Source organism: Podarcis pityusensis (assembly GCF_964106645.2).
Source record: "Podarcis pityusensis genome assembly, chromosome: 3".
NCBI lineage: Eukaryota > Metazoa > Chordata > Lepidosauria > Squamata > Lacertidae > Podarcis > Podarcis pityusensis.
This window is the reverse complement of record NC_138026.1, coordinates 63,272,075-63,299,278: the sequence shown is the minus strand read 5'-3', so window position 1 is coordinate 63,299,278 and position 27,204 is coordinate 63,272,075. Positions and strand designations below refer to the sequence as shown.

The following is a 27,204-nucleotide window of genomic DNA, read 5'->3' as shown; positions in this document are numbered from 1 at the left end:
AGAGTTTGTAGAAGGGTCAGTCATGATCCAAACCAATACCACTTAAACCAGTGATGCCAAAATACATCCACCAAGAGGCCACTAATTTGTTTATTTTTAAATGGGACTGGCACCTGGGTTGCTGAAGAGGATAGCAGGAAGGGCCTTCTTCCACTGCTGCATTTTGAACCTCTAACTTCGGGGGGGAGGGAACTTTTCACAAACTACAGCCACAATAAGCCATCTACTCCCTCCTATTCCCGCTTCCTTTTTGTTTTATGTTTTAAATTAGATTGGGAACCTGCAGGGAGAGAAACAAAGTAATCTAGGAGCACCCGGCAATTTTATGTGCTTTTATTAATATCACGTGATGAGGTGCCGTAGCCTTGTCTGTGTTATGGAACCAGCCAAACAGGAACCAAGACAGCAATGAAAAACATAATACTAAAGAGGCCAAATAAGAACTAGTCATGTTAGAGCTGGAATGGGGATGCTGTGGCCCTCCCATCAACCCCAGCCAACATGGTCAATAGTCTGGGATGATGAGGATTGAAGCCCAAAGATATCTGGAGACCCATAGCCCCTATAGGCAACTCCTGGAATCATAGGGTTGAAAGGGGGGGGAATCTGATATGTTTGGGAAGAGATTCCCTAGCTAGTGTTGCATACCCTATTTGCTGTAGTAGTGCACACCACTCCTTGTGCTAATATCACCACTGTAGCTTAGCAGCATTGGACTTCTAGAAATATAACATGGGATCAAAGCAGGACCTGATTATTTTCAGTTACTTTGAACCTCTGTTATAGAGGCAGATACTGATATTTAATTTTTTAAAAAAAAAATCTTGCAAATATGTTCACATGGACATCTCCAGAACTTATTAAGCAAAATAATAGCGCATCCGAAAATGATAAAGAATTGCTGCTTGGAACACGACAATAGCTCTTTAAAAACCATTCCATTCAGGAAGGCTGATGTTTGAATTTCTAATGCACAACATGGTGTCTTTATTTCATTTCTTTCAGCATCTACAGGTCCTATTGAACTCGATGCATTTACACAAGTACCACCATCACTTTACTGCCTATAAAATGCAAAAATGAGGCAAAACCCAAAGGCTGAAAAGGAGATAATGATAATCTAGTCCACCCAGCTGCTCTAAAGTGGAATCCTCCACAAAGCAACAAACATCTGCTCTAGACATTAACACCCATCATCTAGGTTATCACATGCTGTGAACAGATGATAGTCACAAACAAGGTGCTCTACCCTAGAGATACCTGTAAAATACAGTGAGTAGTCTAGAAAACATTCTATCCACACTAACCTCAACTTGCTTCTTTCCAAGAAGCTGAGCAGCTGGGTTTTAAAGAAGAGTATTGGAAAACACATTTAGGTTAGGAACATTAAGTGCATAGCGAAGCACAGACAGTGCGTAATGCTTACTGAAAGCCAGCTTAGTTTTTGACCTGTGATATTTAATGTTCAATAAAATGAGGTGGGCAGCAATGTATTGTGTTTCTCCTCTGAAAACATGCCTCACTTTTGTGAAATGCCGCCTCTGCACTCAATATTTTAGGTTCCTTTCTATTTTATTGTGCCTCCAACCAGATTAAGGACTGCTGCTGTTATGCCTGTGTATAAAGCACTACAGGATGAAATGCTAATGATGATGTTAAAGAACTTTTATTTTATGAAAAAGCAATAGGATTTGTAAAACTGAACTGCATAATTGCTAATACAGCCATAAGGTACAACAGCTTAGAAATGTGGTATTTTGGGTATTCAGGAGGTAGGAAGAAGCATAGTTAATCCTCTCCCACAAGATATAGTAATGGCCACCAAAATGGATGGCTTCAAAAGAGCTTAGACAAACTCATTGAGAATATGGTTATTAATGGCTACTGTTGATGACGACTAGGTTCCACTGTTGTAGACAGCATGCCATTGAATACTAGTCACTGGGGACCGTAATTGGACCAGTGCTATTGTACTCATGTCCTGCTTGCAGGCTTCCCATAGGCATCTGGTTGGCCACTGTGAGAACAGGATCCTGGGCTAGATGGACCTTTGGCCTGATCCAGCAAGTCTGTTCATTCAGTGGCTGCCAACTGTTGTGCTGCCCTCTTCAGATCAGTAGAACAGTACCACTTCAGTGTCATTGGTAAAGAAAAAGCATTTTATATGTGTTGTATATGTGATATAACACTGCGACACCAGATGGTGCTGTGGAGTCCCATCTTTCCCTACCGGATTTCCCTGTATGAGTTTACAACGGGTTTAACTGAATCGCTTCTTTGACATGTATCGATCCAGCCCATGTCTCCTACAATCTTAAGTACTTTAAATCCTTTCAGCAGAAACTGACATATTCATAGAATCACAAAATTGTAAAAAAGGGACCCCGAGGGTCATTTAGTCCAACCCCCTGCAATGCAGGAATCTCAACTAAAGCATCCTCTGCTTAAAAACCGCTGCTTAAAAACCTCCAAGTAAGGAGTGCCCACCATCTTCTGAGGGAGTACCTTCCCGTGTCAAACAGCTCTTGGCACCAGAAAGTTCTTCCTGATGTTTAGTCAGAATCTCCTTTCTTGTAACTTGAAGCAATTGGTTCAGGTCCCACCGCCCAGAGGAGGAGAAAACAAGCTTGCCACTCCAAAGATGGGCCCACTATTCAAGGGTCTCTAAATACTAGCCAAAAGAATTGTGAAATGTCAACTGGTCTCCACAAAAGAAACTAAACTGTCCTGACATATTTTTGTGCATTAAAATTGGCAGCACACTTCATTCTTACACTCAAAAGTACTTGGCTGCTGCCAGTTTTAATCTAGAGAAAGTGTACCTCAGGCAACAAAACACTGTATTAAAGGCAATAAAGGTCTGGCTCAGTCCTAGCCAGTGTGGGCAAATCCTGGAACATTTTAAAGTGTATCAGAGAATCAGAAGGCAACATTAGGGGGGGGAAACAAAAACTCCTGCAGGTAAGCAGACAGGCTCTATAGCTTTACAAGACCATGCCACTATATTTTAAAACAACAACAACAACAACCCCCTAGGTTTATCTGCACATTGCTCTTGAAAAGACAGTGAACACTTCTATTAACCTTTCAGTACAGTATTTAATGAATATTTCATTATTATTCCAGTAAAGCCTTTTAGAAGAACATACAACACAATTACATACAACTGCTCCCTAACCACAAGAGAAAGAGCATTTTCTGGCTAGGACATAGACATGAAGCAAACCATTTGCAGCTCAACTTACAGATGGAGTGAGTCAAAATAGTAAAAATGTGCACATAATATTTCATTTGGGACTTCTGGGCAACCTGAACAGTGAATTCTGCACAGCGGGTTGAGACTCACCTGTGGCTCTTTGGGGGCAGGAGCTGCATAGGTAGCTCACTAGGTACCAGTAAGCAGGGGTAAGACAGTGTCAGAAAAAGGTAATGGAGGGAAAGAGGATTCCAGATCAGAAGTTGGATTGGCTGGGAGATCCCATGCAGAAGCAGAGTTCCATCTCTGGGTTTTCATGGCAAAGCAGTTTGGGAACCATTATGTCCAGTAAATTACATTTTAGGTTAAAACTGGAGGTTGAATTCTGCTTACCAATTATCCTTCAGCTGATTCATGGTCTGATTCAAGGACAATTTTGATAACAAAAGCCTGACTCACCAATGCTGATATACCTAAATTGCTATTTCTAGCACTAAATAGCCAGAGCCAGCTGCTGTGTGCAGGACTGTCTAGTTCTATGCCAAAAATAGTAGCTATTCAGAAAGATATGTCAGGTATGTAGCCAGACTGATTTTTTCTCTCTCTCTATGGTTTACAGTTTAGTTGGAAAAACAACTAAAGTGTGTGTTAACCTGACAACTCAGAACAGAGTTTCCAAAACATTACTGTGCAGACATTGGGAAGGTGATTTGTTACAGAAGGCCTATATTTTATCTTATTTATTGAATTGATATCCCACCTTCCTCCCAAATGGTGCTTTCTCTTGCTTACATGCATATGTTAGTTCATTTGATCACCACACACACACACACACACACAGTATATATATTTGGAGGAATAGAAGGACTGAGACAGATGTGAAGGCTCACGGTGCAAGGGGAAAATGACAAGGTAAACTGAACCTGGTTGTTATGTTGTGTGGCCGATTAGGTGCCTAGCCAGCCTGGAAAGAATGAGGAGATTGACAGAATGATTCCTCAGGGCAGGGAAGCTGCGTGAAATGCCACACTGTCACCCTTCTTCCTGTAATGTGCAGATTCACTTACCTCTTGTGATATTGTCACATTGTGTGCTCTCTCGTTCCCTCTGCCAGCAGCTGCAAATGGCATGGAGCAGGGGCAGTGATATGCCTGCAAGTGAAACTACACGTTACAGGGAGAGATGGAAGCATGTGAAACAGGGATGCCATTTTCAGCAGCCAACCCACATCTGACATGATGCACTGAGTAAGACTGCAAGGAGTCATTTTCATACTGTTAGACCACACTGTCTGTATTTCAATCTCAATTAGCCCCAACTTCATTTCACACCTGTTAATGCTTATATCTTGCTTTGTCCTGTGATGAAACCTGCACATGTCGATGTGCTGCAATGTTTTCCATGAGAATATTTATAATTCTTTTCTTTTTAATTGTTTGGCTACAAGAATAAATTTGTCACCCAGTTTGATTGCTAATTGTTGTTAGCTATGCAGGCTGTAGAACAGATATATTTGGTCCTCCAAAAGCAGTGACGTTATATTACTGCAAATGAAAAATAAAGCTCTGCAACGTCACCATAGGGTGTGTGGGTGGCAGGCTCTGAAAGCTGCAGCACAATATTTTCACCATTACTTTATTTTTATATGGCATTTCATCCCTGTGCCACTGATGCTATAAAAGCACTGATGCTATAGAATTTCCATCTCACAGGAATGACCCAGTTCACACATAACACTAAGCCATGGTTTGGTTTAGTGTTACATGGCTTAGTGTTACATGCAAACAAGGTCAGTGTGTGGCTAACTGATGAGTCCAGCCCAAATAACGTTTAAATGCCAAAGCACTTTATTCTGGGTACTAAATATCATGATTCTTAAGGAAATCAGCCCTGAGTGCTCACTGGAAGGACAGATCGTGAAGCTGAGGCTCCAGTACTTTGGCCACCTCATGAGAAGAGAAGACTCCCTGGAAAAGACCCTGATGTTGGGAAAGATGGAGGGCACAAGGAGAAGGGGACGTCAGAAGACGAGATGGTTGGACAGTGTTCTCAAAGCTACAAACATGAGTCTGACCAAACTGCGGGAGGCAGTGGAAGACAGGAGGGGCTGGCGTGCTCTGGTCCATGGGGTCACAAAGAGTTGGACACGACTAAACGACTAAACAACAACAAAAATATCACTCTTCAATTTAAAAGAACAGATGAACTTTGATGGGTGTTACAATGTGTGGTGGTCCCTCCACAGGACCAGGCAATGATCCAACAATGGGCCTGGTCACAGATGCCGATTTTCTCATTAATTGGCTTCTTGTTTTAGTCTAAATTGGATATAGTCACAATGGTGTGGATTAAGGAGTACTAAACTGAAAAATGTGTTACATGTCAACCAAGGCAGGAAGTACTAGAAGTCGCTGCAAGAGTCTGTCAACTGAGGCAGGCTTATATCACTGGAGAGCTTCTGAATCCTAATCCTCAATTGACCACTGTTTAGTAGAACAAAAGCAGCCAGCTGGGGCAATGGGTGATTCACACAAATATAACATACTGGAAGAATTAACTGGATCAAAAGAATGGGCACATCTCACCAACAAACCTCATTTAGTACCAAGATCTCTACCAGACATACAGAAGAAGAGTTCTCCGACAAAAGGAAGCTGGTTTGGTTTGTCCTTTGTAGGCAATAACTCATATTGTAATTTCAAAGAAAAATGTATTATAGGCTTTCTTAGCTTCTTTCTTTTCCTTGGTAAACAAATTCCTAGTTCACCATCCTGATACGCTGTTTCAAAACACAAGGGACAACTTAAGAAAGCAACAATTGATGTTGCTATCAGATGCTTGGAGCATTTCAATACTAGTTAATTAAAGCAAGCCAGACAGCAATATCCTTGTGAAATAGAAAAAGAAATGATGCCCTAAACCAAACAAGGATAATTTAGGACCTAAAGCTATCCTCAGAGAAAGAATAAGAACAACAAAGAAGAATTGGTTTCTATGTTTATCAAACATCAGCTTCTGTCCTCCCTCTGCCCCTTCCCCCTCCCCCCCCAAAAGTTTGAGTCATATTTATTTTTAGTCTCATAAATGCTCATATAGCTACACTGTATGGAGTGGACAGTGCCATATAGTTTAGGATTAAAGTGACATCTTTTGACAGGGTTTCAAGAATCTGTAGTAGTGAGATAATTTTTTTAACTAGGAGAAATTTGCTCCTGTTTCATTTGCTTGCCTATGCTGAGGTATGTCTGACATGAAACTGGAATTTTGCCTAGTCATGGAATATTAGTCATGTCATTGTATTAAATTCCTGCATCTTAATGGACCTCAGTTATGTCAGCTGGCTTGTTCCACAGACCTAACAAGTTTGTTTTAAAGTTTGTGCTAGTATGAGAAGTTCCCTTGCTCTGTTGATAAAATGTAAATGAAACCATAATTATGGTCTTAACTGCAGCTCTCTTGAAAGTGTGTGTGCAGTGCAGTAGGAACAGAATTTAAATCCAAAGTCCTGAACATACTTACTAGAGAGTAAGGGCCATTGAATAAAGAGGAACTTACTTCAGATTGAACATGTGTAGGATTGAGCTGTAAGCTTGCAAGCCTAAGCATGTCTACTTCATTTAATTGGGCTTACTCTCAGGTAAGTGGGGTTGGGATTGTAGCCTCAGAAAGGAAAATAAATATAACATGGGTGCACCAGATCTGCATAGCTCAAATGGGCAATCATAGCTTTGTACTCAACAAATTGCCTGGTACGTGTACATCACCAGGAATTCTGCACAGGTGAATAAATGGGCTGGTTTCCACTCTGGCTAGCATGCAAACCAAGAAGGATGACCTAGAAGGGACATATCTCTTGCTTAGTGGATTAAAAAAAAAAAAAGGTTTGCCAAGAGGCTAGCAAACATACTGAAAACAATACAAGAACCATCCTTGGCTAAGCACTACTTAGAAATTTAAATGGAAGTAGGCTGCTTCCCAGCCTTTTCAATTCTCATTTTGAACTTCCCCTTCAACTCCTTAGATGTGCTATTTTAACACGAAACCACATGTTCTAAAGTCAAGCCATCAAAAAGAGATTAAAGTGCACATTATTCCTAAATTAGAACAACAGCTATATATATGCCATGTGTTTATATTGAATAACAGACACAGTGTTTCTCTTTTTAGAGTGAATGTATATTCAAGTTATTCCCGCCTCTAAAAGGTGTTTGATAATTACATGAATTCTATTCTGCCTCCCCTCCCTACCCCTGCCATCGTAAGTACACTTACTATTCAACTCAGTGGGATTTACTTCTGAGTAAACATGGGTCTGTGACCCTCAACCTCATAAGAGGGGGGAAAGGGTTTAAAAGGTGAATTTAAAGAATACCAGCATTGCAGGCAGAAAAAGCAAGCATCTGACAGCAGCACACAGAGAAGACACAAATTAATACTGTAGTTCAGCCAAGCATTAATATCTGATTAGTTTCACTTACCAGTAGTATCCATTTCTTCTTTCTTCGCAAAGCCAGAAAAACAGCTAAGGCTCATCTCCTTCCCCCACCCCTCTCTCTAACAAAGCGCCCTGCCCATCTCTGATTATTAGCCCTTGCTGGCAGCCAGTGCTTGCACTGACTACTGCAGACATCACCACGGAAATTTATATCTCTAAGGATGACAAAACAGCCATTAGCTCCATTACAAGCAGATTATGCAAGCCTATCAAAGATACAGCGAACTTCGCCAAGGTATTCACTTTGGGGAAAGGAGTGGGAAGGACTCAAATCCAGCACAACTACACAAGATTCCTCCCCCCCCCCAAAAAAAACCCCCAACTTGATAGTATTGCCTATACAGTTCTGAGAGAGTTTTAACTCACTTTCCTAAAACAGCAGTGATGAAAAAAGACAAATTCTATGCTAGGGATGATTAGGAAAATAATTTGAAAAGTCAGTATCATTAAGCTTTTTATATGCATTTATGACCTTGCCACTTTTTAGTTGACATGCATAGCTACAATGCTCATGTTAATTTTCACTGCGCATGTTTGCATGTGTGCATGTACAAGTTTATTGCCTAGGCTTAAGAGTCATGTTCCATACCATTCAGAAGCCTACAGGAAGTGTCAGAAAATCATCAGAACTGGGAATTTAATGGCATAGATGCAGAATAAAAGGTCGTCCGTCCCCCCGACAAGCTTCACGCTTGTTCTTTATCGACATGAAGGCTTGTTTACACATTCTAATATTGTGGTGATATAGTGGTTGCTAACCTGTTTCTGTTCTTCCTATGCACACAGTAGTTTGTTAGATTTAAATGAACAATGCATGAAAAATCCTTTTACAATGGTACCTCTGGTTAAGAACTTAATTCGTTCTGGAGGTCCGTTTTTAACCTGAAACTGTTCTTAACCTGAAGCACCACTTTAGCTAATGGGGCCTCCCGCCACCACCACGCGATTTCTATTCTCATCCTGATGTAAAGTTCTTAACCCGAGGTACCACTTCTGGGTTAGCGGAAGCATTTGTAACCCGAGGTACCGCTGTATTTTATTTGCTCCCTAGAGCAGTCTAATCTAACAAAGACTAATCTCTGGTCTTCCTCCTTTAAATATATTCTGCAACCTCATCTCTCATAAGTATTCCAACCAGGCACACTCATTGTACCAATTACTATTAAACAGGGTGGCCCGTCCTGTTTCATCTCCCCCTGCCACTGCCGCCCTGCCTCCCCCCAAAGCCTTGCTTACCAGGGTCACGCAGCAGCTTCTAGGTTCCAGCAGCGCCTGCCCCCCCATGGGAGAAGTAACAGCGATTTCTCCTCACTTCTCCAGTGGGGCAGGAGGAGGCCCTCAGTGGGTAGGAGGGAAGCAGTGGCAAGATCTTGCACAGAGCCCCATAACATTTTGCAATATTTCATGTGGCATTCATAAGATCTCGCCAGAATATGCCACCGCTCTCCTCACTTCTGCAGTGGTGGCAGGTGGGGCACCTGCGGCAGTGGTACCCCATTGTGGTTCTGCTGTCTTGCCTCTTGGCAGGCTGGCCATGCTAGTAAAGCACCATTCTCTATCTCCAGCTTTGATTTTGGATAGTTGGGGAGTTCAGCTGGCAGTGTACAACCAATGTCCCCAGGATACTTTGATACTAGGGAATGAACGGTCTTTGAATTAGTCTTGAATTCTGCAGCAGAAAGAAGCTCGCTGAGAACGATGCTTTATTGTAAGTCTGTTGGGATCCAAAACCCACGTTACCAAGAAGCTTGGCACACCTGGAACTTTGCGCATGCTCTGAGTCTGTCTGCGTGATCTGGCTTTGCTCTGAGCCATGATGGTTGACAATCATTGCAGTGGGCACAGAAAGCCGTAGGGTGTGTGTCAGAGATAATCCCAGCACATGTCAGGCACAAGCAGGAGGCTGCACCATGAACTAATTAATTTCAGAATGTGACCAGCACTTTTTATTAATTCCCATTGGGAGTAAAGGACTTTATCCAGAAAACATACCCCACCACTGGACAATGACATTGCTTGCAAGTACAGCTGGCTGGACCACCACATTTTAGCTTATTTACTTTCTCTTTCCAATTTTATAAGTAAATGTGCTTGTTGGAAAACCATGCAATGTTTCTAGCAAATTAATTAAATTAATGTATTCTCAGCTGCTGCCAAAAGAGAACACGAGCACCTGCAAGGTTTGCTCTCTTGCTCCTATTCTGAAATTTGATTTCTGTTTGCAGCGCAGATATTCTTTAATTTTTAGCATTATGTATCTTCTGACTATGCCATTTCCAATGTCACTTTTAATGAGAGCTGCCAATTCTAGCAGTTACACTGAAGTCAGAACTTTACAGCATCAGGTTTCCGTCTTCACTGCCGCAATGCAATAAGAACAGCTAAACAAGTTTTTCCTGACTGAGAAATGCTATCGGTCAGAATATAAACTTGAGAGCAATGCCTTATTTATCATAGTTTGAGAGCGCAGTTTTGGGAAGAGACTACTGTCCCCATTTTAGCTCCTTTTCCTATCCTACAGAAAGAAAATGGTATTTAAAAATAGGTAAGAGAAGAAGCTGTGTCTAGGAGATCATTTTTACAAAATTTTAAAATAGCAGTGGCATCTGATGCTATAACATATAGGAATAATGTATCATTACAGTAATGATAGTTGTTGTTGGTGTAAGCAATGCAAGAATGAAGATGGCATATACTGTATATGGCTGAAGATTGGAAATGTCTGAAGATCAAAAGATTTTGAAAAAGCATAACATACCCCATTAGTTTAAGCTATCCAATATACCATTCCACCAGATCCCTTAGTTATTTGGGGGTGGCAACGGTGTGTGTGTGTGGATGTACGGAAGAGAAAGGAAAGCCTGATGACAGAGAAATTGTCTGGAATAAATTGACTGAAGCCAAGTTTCCAATTGCGAAGAAGTGTCAGGACTTGAAAGTCTTGGAAGGTGGCAGAAATGTCTAAATTAATAGAATATATCGGGGGGGGGGGCAGAATACAGTAGATTGGAGGTGCAGAAGGCCTCTTCCACATGTAGATGGTCTTTTTCTGACTTAGTGCAAGAAGAGGTCCCTTCCAACTCTACAATTCTATGACTCTATGACTAAAATCCAGATATGTACCTCTGTTTCCACAAAGCATTGCACCCCTCTTGCACAATACCACGTGTGGTCATCTAGCACCAGCACAGCAGTTTCCCAGAATTTCTCCCAACAGCACACCTCTGGATCCAGCCCAGCACTGTTTCACAACTCACTAATTCCTTTTATTATTATTTTTAAGGAAAAATATAGACATAATTTAAAATAATATTGATAGATTGTGGAGGTTTCTAATTATTTAGTTCAAGCTGATTAATAGTTAAATGTTATTTGTATTACACAAAGATACAATGTGCCGTTACAGTTGTATGACTTTATGCTATTATATACTTAACTGGTCTTTCAAAATGGCGCAGACGAATTAATTTCATGATTATCCTTAAGGCGAACAGCCTTCAGGCAAAATCCAACAAAAATTCATGATTTAGGAGGCTCTGCTTTCTTCTTTTGCCTTATTTGGCAGATGGGTGGTGGTGCATATCCACTAATAAAAAAGGCTTTCTTTCTTGAATGAATGATGAGTCCAGAAGCACATACATCTTCAGTAGTATGAGAGAATGCCAAGAAATGATTAAGCAAGGATTGGGATTTCTTTCAGGTTCTCTCCAGCTCCTCCACTCACCCAGAGCCAAACTCCTTAAACTTGTCAGTCTTTAATACATCTGGTGAGAAACATCCTGCAGAATGCCAGATATTTACTTACAGCTCAATATTATGCATGTAAGTCCTGTAAAGTTCAATGGAATTTTCTAGGGAGTAAATGAACAGAGGAATGCAGTGTTGCAGCACATCCCTACATATTTACCTGGTATTAAGTCTCACGTCATTCAGTGGAGCTTACTCCCAGATAACTACGTATAGGATTTTAGTTTCATTCATTGCAGTTCTGAAGTTAAGTCCACTGTTGCGGCTGTGTTCATGATGGATTCAATCAGAACAGATTCAGTCTCTAGGGCAGTGTTTCCCATCCCTGACTCCCCACCCCCACCCCCCGCCTGACCATTTGAAGACTGTTGAGAGTCTTAATGGGTGACTTGTTTTTCTGCCTGTTGTAGCAATTGAAATGCGCTGTGCTAGATGCTGTTTGCCTTTTCATTGAATTTAAAAGACTGTGGACCACCCGAATGAAGCTGGTGGTCCACGGTCCACAGTTTGGGAACCCCTGCTCTCGGGAATTGATATTGTGGGAGAGAGAATAAGGTATGGTGGTTAAAAGTTAAAAATGTTGCTGTAGGCATTGCCAGCTAGATTGAATGCTAATATTAAATCCTAATAAACCATCAGTGTGTGTCAGTACCCAAACAGACATGTGGATCCTGGCCATGTCATAGTAATGCCAGAAAAAGGACACAACTGTATACCTTCCAAGTACCCCATTTTAAGCAGGACGTTCACAATTCCTTTGAAGGTTATGCCTTTGTCCCAGGGCACCCTAATTTTGTACAGCATGCATACAAGGGACACGGAAGAGATCCTGCTGTGGCAATGGGATTGGGAAGGAGATACGAGAGCTCCTTCCCTACCCCACCAACATGGCACCCTTCTTTTCTACAACTACAACTTTCAGCCCCTGGGAGGGAGAGGAAGAGGCCCAATGTTGGCACTTGCACACCCACCCAGGATGTCTCTGTGTGGCTGCCATAGCCTCAGGTTGCCATGGCATGAGCCGGCGAAGGTAAGGGGATGGTTTGGGGATGGGCAGCAGCGGCATGGTGCATGGGGGGGGTGTCCCCCAATTTGCTGCCCCAAGGTGTCGGAGGTTATGCAATGGCCAGGTTTCTTAGAAAGTCAGGCTGCTGAAACTTTATTTTATTAAATTTATATTGTACCCTTCTTCCTTAAGAAGCCCAGGGTTGTCATGGGAGGGGGACGACTTCTTTTTAAATCACAACTTCACTAAAACTATGTTATCAAACGGAACAAGCCTATAAATCACAACTTCACTAAAACTATGTTATCAAACGGAACAAGTATTTATTATTATTATTATTTTAGAAAGATAAAGATCAGTGTCTTACTACTTTGTGTATGCAAAGCACATACTGATTCAGGGAATAATATTTTTTTAAAAAATAAAAACTTGGTAATGAACACTTCTTGACTATATTGGGTCATTTCCCACCTACACACAAAAAGAAAATGCAAACATCTTTTTCAGCTTTTCGGTTAAACAAAATACATGTTTCCCCCAAGTTTCTTTAAATTGCCTGTTGGTCACCAATATAATTTTCATAATCACATGGAAGTTACAGTATTCCAGGAAATATTTTATTTTTCTTTAAAATGCACATTCCATAAGTCAGTGATGGGAAAAGTCAGTATTATGCCTCATAAAGACACAGGAGGGAAGAAAAAGAATGAAGTTTATTGTGAAGGTGAATAATGAGTTCACAGGGTGACCAAGAGAAAGGAAATGTGTCAAAACAGAGAAAGGGAAGGGGACAGGGCCACATAAAATTTAGATATCTGAATTTATGCATTCCTTAGAAAATAGGGACATTCTATAGAGCGTCCCTATTTTTTGAGGTTTATTGGAGGGTATGAGATACAAATTTATAAATTATTTAAATAGCAAAGCAACCCATCTCATCATAGTGGGGAAGACCATGATAAAGTGCAACTGCTGATGGGCAACTTCAAGGCTCTGTTCTCCTTTCCTTTGGTTTCTTATATTTAATCTAGGCTTGGTCTGGAAAATCCCTTCAAATAGAAGACTCTTCTCTGCAAAAGTAGGATACATGACCACCCTGTGAGTTAAGAGCAGAGTTCACACCTCCACTAGCAATTATTTTATTGAGACCCTATGTGGACCTAAAGCAATTAAACAGCAGCAGTACCTCTTCCAAGCCACAGCAACGATCAGTTTCCCAAGCCCCAGAGGCGTGCGTCACTATTTTGTCACAAGGACAGACAGTTACCACACGTCTGAAATTCCCTTATATTCTCTTATTATCTTTTAGGAACATGTGGAATACATCATTGAGTTGTCATTGTAAGCACTGATCCATGACCACTGTTCCTTTTCGTTCTGCAAGATGGAAAACGTACCTAATGTAGAGAGCTCCAGCACCATTATGGCAACCTGCCTAGGCTCATCCACCTGGCTGCTTTCCCCAATGCTTTCCCCTAGGAAAACCCACTGTTTACTGCTCAATCTGAAGGTACAAATATCAATCCTGTGTATTGACATTTGCTCCAATTCAACGGCAGACAGCGGGTTTTCTGGGGGAAAGCTGCAGGGTAAATGAAAAACCGCTCTGATCCATGGCTAGAAAGAATGGTACAAACAGAAAACCTCTCAAACTTGTGCTTTCTAAGAAGAGGACAAGTGGAAGTGTGGCTTGGTCCCCAGTCTTAAAGGGCCAGACGACAACTGCAGTAGCAACCCAGTGTCCTGGTAAATATTATTATTATTATTATTATTATTATTATTTTATTCATATCATGCCCATCTGGCTGGGTTTCCCCAGCCACTCTGGGCGACTCCCAACAGAATATTAAAACACAATAAAATATCAAACATTAAAAACTTCCCTAAACAGGGCTGCCTTCAGATGTCTTCTAAAAGTCAGATACAGTGGACACTCGGGTTGTGAACGTGATCCGTGCGGGAGGCACGTTCGCAACCCGCAGCTTTTGCAACCCACAGCGCTGCGTTTGTGCATGCACCGGTTGTGATTTGGCACTTCTGTGCATGCGCAAAGTGCAATTTAGTGCTTCTGCGCATGCATGAGTGCCAAAACCCAGAAGTAACCTGTTCCGGTACTTCCGGGTTCGGCGCGGTGTGCAATCTGAAAAGGTGCAACCTGAAGCATCTGTAACCCGAGGTATGACTGTAGTTGTTTATTTCCTTGACATCTGATGGGAGGACATTCCACAAGGTGGGTGCCACTACTGAGAAGACCCTCTGCCTGGTTTCCTGTGACCTCACTTCTCACAGTGAGGGAACAGCCAGAAGGCCCTCAGAGCTGGACCTCAGTGTCTGGGCTGAATGATGGGGGTGGAGACGCTCCTTCAGGTATATTGGGCCGAGGCTGTTTAGGGCTTTAAAGGTCAGCACCAACACTTTGAATTGTGCTCGGAAATGTACTGGGAGCCAATGTAGGTCTTTGGTAGAAAAACATGGTACTGCTGTACTGCTGTACTGCTGTACTTCCTCATCACTTTATAAGGTTGTGGGTTGTTATAAATTGTATTTAATGTTGTTTTTAATGTTGTAACCCACCCTGGGATCTTACGGTGAAAAGTAGGTAATAAACAAACAAAATACATATTTGAGAGGCCAACTGAATAATATGCTGCAGTTTAGAAGATATTTGCAGTGAATTTTCTACAGAGAGAGAGGGCGGGGAAACACTTATGAAAAAACTAGAAAAACAGGTACATAAATCTACAGCTCAAGAAGGTTATAATTGAGGTTGCCAAAGGCTTCAACTCCTTTAATAAAGCCCACAACACAGTATGGCCAGGTGAGGCCACAAAATGAAGCCTCATTTGCTGAAGGAATAAGTGTTGGCAATGCAAAACCTGGCACTCGGGCCTCTGAGTCATTTCTATAGCGCACTGTGTCATTGTACCATTAGGGGGTAACACTCTGTTAGGCAGTACTACGTGACTACTGCTGCCTCGGTTAAGTATTCCAAAATTGTGATTAACTCAACAGCAAGCTGCAATTCAGGTACTATTATTACTTGAAGCCCTTGGCAATGATGCAAAACACAGAGCAACCATATACATTATGGAAGAATTGGAGGCATTTTCCCACCTCCCTAGAAGTTACAAAGCATCCAGTTTATTGTGCGTTTTCTTTCACCTGGTCACCCTTTCACAGGATATCACAGGAGGCTGTCTATTCCTGTCAAGGAACACAAATCAATGCTGTTTGGATGACGTGTTCCTAGGGTAGTAATCAGGCTTTAAAATAATCCACTGTATTACTTTTCTTTCCTCTTCACAATAGCATCACATTAGCACTTGCACTTAAAGTGCTTGTTTGGTGTGCAATTGAAGATGCTGTAATTATCACTGTAACACTCAAGTTTATATTAAGGCACCAAATGAGGTGGGGGGGAGTGATACAACTTATTTAATTTATACCCAAGATACACTTTTCAACACATGTCTCTAAGGAGCAAAATTAGAAACCTAAGGAAGGCTCAGCTTCTGAAAATGCCAAGAGGGACAATACGAGATGATTTTAAGATTATATAAAGCATTTAAAAAGAATACAGAATAGATCTTGTCACTAGCTTATAATGCTAGTGAAAAAATGTAAACATTAATCCAAAATTTTTACTCAAATTATTTTTTACTCAAATTATTTGAAGTTTTGTTCTTTCTCATCAACATTATGTAAATGTAATTAACAGCAAAAAAGCATCAAAATTTAAAGATATGGAAAAGACAAGGAATCAAAGTCAAGTGTCAGCAATATTCAATCAGTTGAAAAACTAGACTAAACTCTTTCTATCACTTTCTGCCAATGTTATCCTAACCTCAGGCAGAAAAAAACAGGTCAAATAGGAAGGTCTTTCAAGAATTCATAAAATGTTCAAGTTTTGGCAAGTATTCAAAGAAAGGGAGTTCATTATTGTACAATAGCCTCTGGCAACATTTCTTCTTAATTTGCCAGAAGTTGAATAACCAAATAGGTAGAGGCAAATGCCTCAGTAAATGATGACAGAAGAAGCCCCCTCCCACCCTGCCTTTCTGTCACTCATTCTCCATCAATCTGATGTGCTGAGTAATAGTGTGTCATGGGGCAAAGCCCATGGAAAATGCAATCCTTTTCAGCTAGAAAGCATTAAAAAAATCTTTTAACGGCTGCATTTGGACATTTCTCTTACATTTCTTTTAATTCTGGAAAGATTTATGAAAAATAAAATCCTTATAAAGTTGTGTCTGTAAAGATTGAAAGAACCTTAATAGAAGCTGTTGCAAAATGCTGTAAGACATGAGGCTGTTCAAAGCTGATCAGATTTTATCATCACTATTCTTTGTAATTTCAAATTTGGCTATCCTGCTTGACAGCGAAATGGGATGATCCACAGACAAGGTGCAGCTTTTCCTACAGATGGGCATATCTCCCAGGCTCACTTAGGATGAACTCTGAAATGATCAGAGGAATTTTTTGGGTGGGGAAATCAGAAAACCCCAGATAATCTATCTCTACAAGCCCTCACAATCCTCAAAAGCTGTCCTCCTGAAAGATGCCACAGCTGGAAAGGAAACTGGATTAGATAGCCCTTTGATATGATCCAGAACGGCTCTTTTATGCTCTATCCCCTACAAATGCTCTCTACAGATGGGAGAGTGGGGACCAGACCAAGATCATAGCATATTACCATAGCTGTCAACTTTCAGATTTGAAAATAAGGGATCAGCAGCCTCACCTGTCCTGGGGAGCCTCGAAAATAAGGGATCAGCAGCCTCACCTGTCCCGGGGACAGTCTACAGGATAGCTAACAATCCAGGATAGCAGCAGGAAGCAGCGGGAAACGGCGCTGGAATAAGGGAATTTCCCACCAAAAAAGGGAAGGTTGACAGCTATGCGTATTACTAGGTAATAACATTTAGTCTCAATGTATGTATGCCTCGTTCTCTTAGCATGGCAATGGTATCCACCTGAGAGGTGCAGGAACCCATCTAAGAGGTTTCTGCAAGTTTCAGCTGAAAAAAGCTGAAAAAACAATCATTCACAAAGAGCAGGATTAGAAAAATGTATATAGCACCCATGGCATGGTCAGAAGGTACATGATACAGCTGGCATTGTGGTCTAAACCACTGAGCCTCGTGGGCTTGCTGATTGGAAGGTCGGCGGTTCAAATCCCCACGACGGGGTGAGCTCCCATTGCTCTGTCCCAGCTCCTGCCAACGTAGCAGTTCAAAAGCATGCCAGTGCAAGTAGATAAATACAGTGGTACCTCGGGTTACATATGCTTCAGGTTACATACACTTCAGGTTACAAAATCCGCTAACCCAGAAATAATACCTCAGGTTAAGAACTTTGCTTCAAGATGAGAACAGAAATTGCGCGGCGGTGGCGGGAGGCCCCATTAGCTAAAGTGGTGCTTCAGGTTGAGAACAGTTTCAGGTTAAGAACAGCCTCCAGAATGAATTAAGTACGTAACCAGAGGTACCACTGTAGGTACTGCAGTGGCAGGAAGGTAAACGGTGTTTCTGTGCGCTCTGGCACTCGTCAATGTCCTCTGTGCACCAGTAGCAGTTTAGTCTTGCTGGCCACATGTCCCAGAAAACTGTCTGTGGACAAACGCCGGCTCCCTCGGCCTGAAAGCAAGATGAGTGCCGCAACCCCATAGTTGCCTTTCCTTTACCGACCAGGGGTCCTTTACCTTTACCTTTACCTTTACCTGATACAGCAACTCTGCTGAATGTAAGGAGGTTTGAGTCAGTCAGTGTTTGGATGAGAGATGTCACTCTATCAAGGAAATACACACAGGATTACAGCTTTAGATATAACTCCCTAGAACACTAAAATCTTAATGCTGTTAACAGAAAACTTGTGGCAAAACAATCTTGCATATATTCATCTAGGGATAGATGTATCAGTCTATTTCCAGTTTGTGTCAATTACGCATGTGTTCATGCATGAGTCAGCTCTGTCCAATTTCTCTATTAATATGCACATTTTTAATCTGCATAAAAATACATATTTAAATAATATTTTATATCAACATACGCATTTCTAAACATGTGCCATCCTAATATATGCATATTTAATTCATTTGGTATGTTTTTGAGCCAATAACTCTACATGATAATAGTTAAGGACTGGTAGGATGACATCAGTGTTTACAGTCTGTGAATCACTAGCTCTGTAGGCAGTGAGGTCATTGTCTGATCTCACAGACTAAGATCCTGGAAACCTTGATTTGGTTTCTAAGCAGCCATGTGCCTGCTAGAGTTAATGAACTACTACCAAATTTATTCTGCAGCCTACATATTCAGGCAATCAGTTTTTAATGGCTTCAAAACAAGTGCAGCATTGACAAGCATAATAGCAAGTGATAATGCTCAGTGGCGTCTATGCACTAACTGCTGACATTTTACCAGTCACTGCCCGCGCACTTTCAAACATATCTTCACAACCAAAATGGCTAGAAACTTATTTTGTACATGTGTGCTCTTTTGAAGCAATATTAATAGAAAATTGGATTTTACAGCCAATGCCACCATTTTATTTATTTTTTTATTGACATTTTCTACACAAATCGCAGCAATGGGTATCATATTTCACTAGTCCAGATAAATAAAGGAGTGGTAGCTCAGCATTTATTGTGTTTTGTATGCAAAAGGTTTAATCCTTGGCATCATCAGCTAGGCTGGAAAATTCTTAATTATTAATTCTTAAGTCACTGACAATTAGCGTAGATAATACTAAGCTAGATAGACCAATGTTCTGACTTCCTATGACCAGTACAGCCTTCCTTCAATATATGAATTCAATGTGTGGTGGCCACTTGTGGGCAGACATTCTCCTACAGCAATGGAGATCATCCTAAACTGGGATCTCTTCCCACCCACTCCAAAGGGTATGGTCAACACTTAAAGCTTTATAACCTTCCTGTGTGGGAGAGAGGCTCCTACCAGCACTAGTCCTGCCTAGCTCTGGTGTGAAGGGTGTCAAGGACTCAGCAAAACTTTTATCTTAACTTTTCTGTCCTTCATTTTCTTCCTCTCTGGAGCTATATTCAACATGGTTTCCTCTAGTAAGAGAGCTGAAAGCCCAGCACTTAGAAATCATCTGATATTTCAAACAGGAGCAGAGTTGCAATAGAAGGTGTTCCCTCTCAGTGACTGGTTCCCACAGGGCTAAAGACACTTGTCACTATACCAAAGTCCCAAAGGTGACAGCAGTTTCAGCAGCATCCCTGGGATGTCTCCCAGACATTCAACCATCCCCACATCATAGGGCAGACATGGAGGGTGAGCACTTATCCTCCCCAGCAAGTCACCAAAAATGGTGACACAGACACCCAGGGGGCATGGAGTTTTCCCTCAGCAACTTTTTCTGCACCCCCACCCATTATACATGGGTCATCTCTTCACCTCTGATTCTGCAAATGAATTAGACAAGTACTTGTTAAGAAGCTTGAGTTGTGTACACACCAGATTGTTGATACACTTGTGGGTTGCACAGAGCCAGTTTTCCTGCATGCTCTTTCGTGCATGTTCATCTACACATGACCACTTTCAGTTCAACCAAAGAAGAAGTGTGCATGCACACAAAAGCTCATACCAATAACAAACTTAGTTGGTCTCTAAGGTGCTACTGGAAGGAATTTTTTTATTTTGATCCTAAGAAGTAATACCACCATTAAGTTCAATGGGACTTACTGTCAAGAACACACAAAAGTGCGGCCTAAATATTACAAGCTGCAAGTCATTTTGTAGCCTACATTTGGATGCACTTAAAATTGGTGTTGTATCACCTATTTTAGAAATATACACTTTGGTTAGAAAGCACTTCTCCTCCAGAGAAATTAAAGACTTTTAAACAGGCATTTGATATTATGGAGAATAACATTTGCTTATCAGTATGGCAATCACCCCATCTAGTGAGTCAACTCTGCATAGCAGCTTTCCTATGTAGCTGTACAGAAACATTCAACATAACAAGCAAGTTCAGCATTAGATTCATAAAACCACTATTTATCTCATGGCAGGAAATACGTGACAGCTTTTACAGTCTTATATTGAAATATAAGCTTGTGACCAAAACTAGATTTATTATAACTGAAAAATATGAAGCATTTTGCAGAATAAAAAAAGGCTGTGGGGAGTGGGGGTGTTGGGAGCACCACAAGCACAGTGTGTGGGTGAAGAGGACCGGGGTGGGTGGGTGTCATTCTGTCTGGCAAGCTGATATGCTCACGCAGATGGAATGTTTGTAAGCGCTTAACATTGAATTCCACCCCGATCAGGACTTGGACATGACCAGAGCTTCAACAGGATTGTCATTCATCTCTGCATTCTGGAATCCATCAGGCACTGAGGGTGGACCATCCAAATGGGTCCACAACCCTTGTGGGGAGGTATTGCTACCATCAATCCAAACTTCACCAGCTGGTGGTCCAACCATGACAATAAGATGCACTGTATCACTGCTTATTGTTTTGGGCAGGTGGGCATTTAGACAACCTTATTGCTGCCATGGAGACAATAAATAATTCTCAGTTGTAAACTTTTCATTATCTCACTCTGTTTCCTTGTTAGCTGCTCTGGAATCTAAGTTAGATGTTAAAGTGAAATATTAACACCACCTTGGCATATGACAGTGAATTACAGCCCTGACAAATAAATAAAATCCCCAAGATAGTGGAGATTAAAACCCAAGAGCGAATATTGGCATATGTTTTGAAAGCAATGCTTCCTGCATTTCTCTATTTCTGTCAGAAACAGGAAATTACAAACACAATCTGGGTATCTATTAGAAAATTGCATCTATCAAGAGACAGGGAAAAGTTCAATGACAGATTTTCCTTCTCTTCAGTTTGCATAGAATATTGTTTAACACACAAAGATGCATGCATTTATAGAAATCATGTAGATGAAGCTTCTTGGTGTTGATGGATCTCATAGGAGTATGAAAATTATCAGGGTTATCATAACCTAGAAAGCTGAAATTTGGTGCACACATAGTTCAAGGCACCCTGATTATTATAAACTTATGAAGGTGGGGCATTTGAATAAGGCCCAGGACAAACATATCACTAAACCATGGTGCAGTGTTACAAGAATAAATTGGAGTAAGCTACAGCAAACCTTGGGTATCATGACCCCCGACACACAAACACCATTTGAATGGCAATTCCCATCAACTTTGGGGGGCCTGGCCTCCTCAAATATTTTATTGGGGGAGCGGAAGAGACCTTGGCCCCTAGGAGTTGGCTTCTATGCCCACAGTAGCAACTTAGCAAAAAACAAACAAACTCAAAAGAAAGAGGGAGTGGCAATAAGCTACAGCTTCGCGGCCCTGAAGAAAAGTCACAGAGCTCAAGGTCAACAGGGTTCCCAGGTAGAGACATGCTGATGAATTTGCTGGCCTCCCCCATCTCTCTTATCCTTGTTTAGACAGTATTCAGGGTGCCGCAGGGCCTTGGGAGAAGGGACTGTGGCACCAGTCCTTAAATAGGCATCCCAAGGTTGAAAGTCAGTGAATAAGCCACAGCTAATTTATTTATTTCCCCTCTAGATGTTGCTGGACTATGACTCCTCTCAGCCCCAGCCAGCTTTAGTCCTGTTTTTGCAGGGAAGTCCCATTGCTTTCAGTCTGGAACTTGTTCTAATGAATGTATGCATAATATTTCTGTCTTCCTTTACCTTTTTGCACCGGAGACAATACAGACAACATCAATATAAAGCAAACCACAAAGCAGGCTAGCTTGCTTCATAAGGTCTATAGCTTAAAAGAACTGAACAAAAGAGATGGCAGGAAATTGTAACTATCAGCATATTAAACAATAATCTGTTTAGAGATAGGTGGATTGTATGGAATAACAGATAGATGGATTTTGTGGACCATTGCCAAAACTGCTTTTTAGAAAGGACAGTGTCTCTAACTAGAATATTCTCATTAACTTCTTCCTGTAGCAATTGATGTTTTCAGTATCAGCGATGGGGAATTTCTGCCTCTCCGGCTGCCACTGTGCTATAACTTTTATCATCCATGACCACTGGCCATGCTGGCTGGGGCCAATGGGACTTACAGGCCAAAAACATCTGGTGTGCCACAGGTTCTCCACTTTTGCAATGTATACCAATATAGATAATGTATGGGTACATTCACATAAATTTCCCCAACACTTTAATGTCAAGTTGCAAAGCAGATCACATTTCTCTCACAAAGTAGTTCAAATAGGTCCATAAAATGCTGTCTAATAATTAGAACAGCAAGGACCGCCCTCTCATTCCCGTGCTTTTGAACCAAACATTCTGTTTGAAACTACAGGCCCTTGGCCCTCAAGTATTCAGTTCCCCAATTCCAGTCCAGAATAAGTCTCCGTGTTGCAGAGCTATTATCCACAATAGCCCTTCATAGAATTAGTTTATGGGAACTTCAATACTTCATGAAAGACTAGCACAGGAAAAAAGTAACAGATAGCCTAGAATATCTGGTTCCAGCCTCAATAAATATCAACACCATTAATCTCTGCATAAATTGAAGGATCACCTTTCAACAGTACCAGGAATACAAGTTTTGAGTTCTGCAGCAGAAGCCCAGAGAACATAGCCTGGAGATCTGCCATATTTTGCTCTGATAGTCCCCTGCCTACTGAACTCTCTTTCTCTGCTGATCCAGCTGTCCCTCAGCTTCTTTTGTTCAGGTGTCAACTTAAACCCTGTTTATTTTTGCAAGCCTGGGGCATATTAAGAGTGACAATTGGAAACTATATTACTGAATTGTATCTTTGATTGTTCTGTTCTTGCTGCTGCTGCTGCTACAGTAGGTTTTAGTTTATGTTTTTAATTCTGTTGTTTGTTAAGATGCTGTTAGCCACCCTGGGGTCTGTAGGAGAAAGGGCATACTTCAAATTCATCAATATTTGGGTGAACTTAAAGGCCCTCAAAGTCTGTGAGAAAATGAAGGTCCCCTACAATTCTGAATTAAACCCGTGCTCCTGGAACAGACTATAGATGTTATATAAACAATATGCAGATTCATTCAGGTCCTGAAATATGTCAAGTGCAAAGTGTATTCCCTATATAGAGATTGTCTGAGCCTTGAACAATGCAAGCCCTCCAAGCAATGCTCTTCAGTCAAGTCTTGATGTAAATCGACAAACCTGGAAACAACAACATACTGCACCTCCTTACTATTCAAAAAGCTTTTAGACAGTGCAGTAACCAAATACAGTCTGTTATTTCTCAAGCTGATGCCCATGCTCTGAGAATCCAGGTATGAAAACCAGTCCTTTCAAAAGCTTACGCTGAGGGCAAAATTTTATGTTATGTGAGAGAACTACAGACACTATCTCCTTTTTAAAAAAAGAGGGGTGTGTGAATAGCTATGGGGCAGGGGAATCAGACTGAGGCTGTAGTAGTGGATAAAGCAGTTTGCTTAACTCCCTATTGCACCCATACGCTTGCACTTGCATGAAAAATAGCAGATGCAAAGACATGGGAAAATGGCACAAGAGAGAAGGATTAACTTCTCCCAGCACTGATATGGGTATGGCCCTAAGACTGCTATTAACCATTTTTTAAAATTGCGAGTATGGTCTATACTTCCTAGCCTTTTACCCAAATGCTTGCTACATGAGAGATGCTTGTTCTTATGACTATGTTCTTATGACTAACAGCCCAAAGCCCAGGCCATGTTGGAAGTTTTCAAGCCTTACAACTGAAGATAGGGTTGAAAATCATAAAATGGTTGAACACAGTGCTATTTTTTTCTAGAAAAAGAGGTGCCAGAGCTCACCATGAACACTTCCCTCATTCTCTTAGAATGGCAATGGCACCCACCTGAGAGGTGCCAAAACTGTGTTTCTGTGAGTTCCCCCTGAAAAAAGCTCTGGTTGAACAGAGGGTTGAAGTTCAAACTTTGGGAAATGTTGACACAGAACTCATTTGTTGTGCCAAATGGAATAGGCATGCAGCAGATTTGAAACAGGTATTTTCTCAAAAGGTCAAGCAGCAGTATTCATCATGGATAATCCATGGCAAACCCATGATCAAATCAAGTGTTGGCTGTTGGAATGGTTGAGCACCTGCTAGGCCCCACACGATGGCCTAAGTCCCTCACGGTGACCACATGCTAGATCCAAAAATTACTGAAAACAACCCTTTGCTTGACAAACTGACTTACAACATATAGAAATTTTTTTATGTGTGAGAAGACTACCATGCACTACACCTGTAGACCCTACCACCTAAGGCAGTTGCCTCACCTTGCCTCATGAGCTGGCTATCCCTCCCAAAGCCTCAAGTTCCAGTGCTTTCTCTGTACATTAAAAGTACTATATAACATAATAATATTTAGTTCTCCTAATGTAACAAAGTGCTGTACAACCTTAGTACGGAGCAGGGCTGGGAAATCTGTAGATCTTTAGATATTGTTGGACTTCAGCTCACATCAGCCCCAGCTCAGCATGGCAAATGGTATCACGTGATAAGAGTTGGGAGTCCAGCAATGGCTGGAAGGCCACAGCTCTGATCTAGAAAGTCTTTTGAAGTAGACTGCTATTATGACCATTTTACTAAGAAGAAAGTAAGTGTTTGTCATGTCAGTTTCTTTAATGGTCAAAGAATGTGGCATACTAACTACCAGAGAGAACCCATCACTTGCCAAAGGACTGAGATGTAAACCAAGCCAAGCCAGAGACGATGACAACATCACTCTCAGTGCTAGTCTGGAACAACCACTACTGTGATTCTTCATGCTCATTATCACCAGCCAAATATCAGTTCATCTACAAAAGCATGCTGGAACTACTCTAGTTTTAAATTAACAGGGAGGTCAGTAGGCTCAAGGCCAAGTTTGAGTTAAGGAATCTTGACATCCTACCAGAAGGGTAACACTGTAGATCCCATGGGTCAAGATGGCGGCGCAAGCACTTGCAGCGGCTCGGCACTCCGAAGACCGGTATTATTTTTACCATTGCACATAAATGGCGAGGAGGTGGAGAGGGTTGGTAGTTTTAAATACCTGGGCATTTACATCTCTGAGGACCTCTCATGGACTGCAAATATTAATATGGTTGTGAGGAAGGTGCAGGGGAGGTTGTATTTCCTGAGAATGCTCAGGGGACTGAATCTATCTCAGCACCTACTTCTGTCCTATTATCACAGTACCATCGAGAGTGTCTTAACCTATAGTATATTATCGTGGTATGGGAGCAGCTCTGAAACGGATAAAAAAGCTTTACAGAGAATAATTAAAATTGCCCAGAATGTTATTGGGCTCCAACTACCAACCCTGGATGAGATCTTCACGTCTCGCACTTTGAGGAAGTCACACAATATCCTGAGAGATCCCACCCATCCCGCTCACAACTTCTTTGAACTGTTGCCTTCGGGCAGAAGATATAGGACAATGAAAACACGAACCACACGCCTTCTGAATAGTTTCTATCCAAGAGCTCTGATTGCACTAAATAATGATCTCAGGGCCAGTTGCAAGAAATAGCAAGCAGGGAGTAGGAAGGAATGAGACAGGTTTTTAGGTTATGTTATGCTTTTAATAGGTTATGTTACATTCTGGAGTATGATATGTTTTTATAGATTATGTCTGAATAGGATGAGAGTGTTGGAGATACGTGCAAATGTGTATGTGGACCCGGTCTTTGGGTGGGTGTTTGATTTTCGTTGTTGTGTATACTGTGTATATACGGACAATGACAATAAATTTATCTTATCTTATCTTATCTTATCTTATGAGGCTTACCTCTCTAGATCCCATGAGGATTACCTCTCTAGACCTAACATCATGCTGGCAGCTGCCTTGTGACAGGCAGAAGTTCAATGGGAGAATCTCTTTCCCACAACTACCTCTCAACCACAGTGACATGGTGCTTCTTGAATTCCTGCCTGCCATGCAACTATCAAAGGCTAAGCTTTCCTACAGGAAAGGGAGGTATGAAGTGGGACTCATATATGAAAAAAAACAACAACAGAAAATCCCTCCATAACCTTATACGATACTGCACATATCCAGCAGAACATTTTAAATTCTCACATATACGCTTATCTTACTCACACAGGCAAAAAAAGTTGCTTGGAGAGAACTCCAATGCAACCTGATCCTGGATCCTGGATCTAGGCTTGGTGACCGACTTGGCATTCAGCAGGTGAAGCTTTCCCAGCAAGCCACTTCGCAAAGCAGCTGCAGTGGGCTGGGGAAGCTTCTCCTGCAGAATCCCTGCCTGTTAAAGGCGCAAGCCCCCCGGCTGCCGAGAAAGAGGGTGGGGTGGGTAGGTAGGTGGGATGAAGGTGGCAGCTCTTGGCGGCCCCGCTCCCTTACCTGAGCCGGAGAGCGCGCCCCGCTGCAGGTGGCTCTTTCGCAGCGTGCAGAAAGAGGAGACGTCGCTCTGGGCGCGGCCCCTGGGGCCGCTCTCGCCGGGGAGCATCCACCAGCGGGACGAGGGAGCAGGCGCATCTGCCCGGGGAGGGCTCGCCTTCTTCTCCTCCATCTCCGCGACGAGAAGGGACGAGCTCGCCTGCCCGCCACTTCTTTTCTCTCTCTCCCTCAAGTGGTCTCTGAGAGGAAACGGCGCCTTCTTCCGCCGTAGGTGTGGCGCCTTCGAAGTCAACGCAGCCACAGCGCGACCAAGCCCTGCCTGAGGTGGCGAAAGGCGAGCGAAAAAGTTTTGACAGGAAGGACCCGCCCACCGACTCTCGGTTCTCCTCACAGCCAGTTTGTGCTGGCTCCGCAGGGGCTGGTCCTGCTCGC

General features: G+C 41.9%; 1 protein-coding gene across 3 annotated transcripts in view; it reads right to left on the bottom strand.

Moving 5' to 3' along the window:
- The window catches only part of PHACTR2 (phosphatase and actin regulator 2), an 88,825-nt gene extending 61,866 nt beyond the window's left edge, over positions 1-26,959 (bottom strand). The window contains exons 1-2 of one of the 3 annotated variants that reach the window (XM_080998566.1): positions 26,776-26,959; positions 4,264-4,347 (exon numbers count right to left, since the gene is read on the bottom strand). In XM_080998566.1, the coding sequence (XP_080854692.1) occupies positions 4,264-4,347; positions 26,776-26,944 (253 nt within the window). In that variant the 5' untranslated portion in view covers positions 26,945-26,959. Of the gene's footprint in view, positions 1-4,263; positions 4,348-7,674; positions 7,703-26,775 lie in introns of those variants that run through there. The other 2 variants (XM_080998567.1, XM_080998568.1) reach the window with 2 other exon arrangements.
- Between the last annotated feature and the right edge of the window lie 245 nt (positions 26,960-27,204).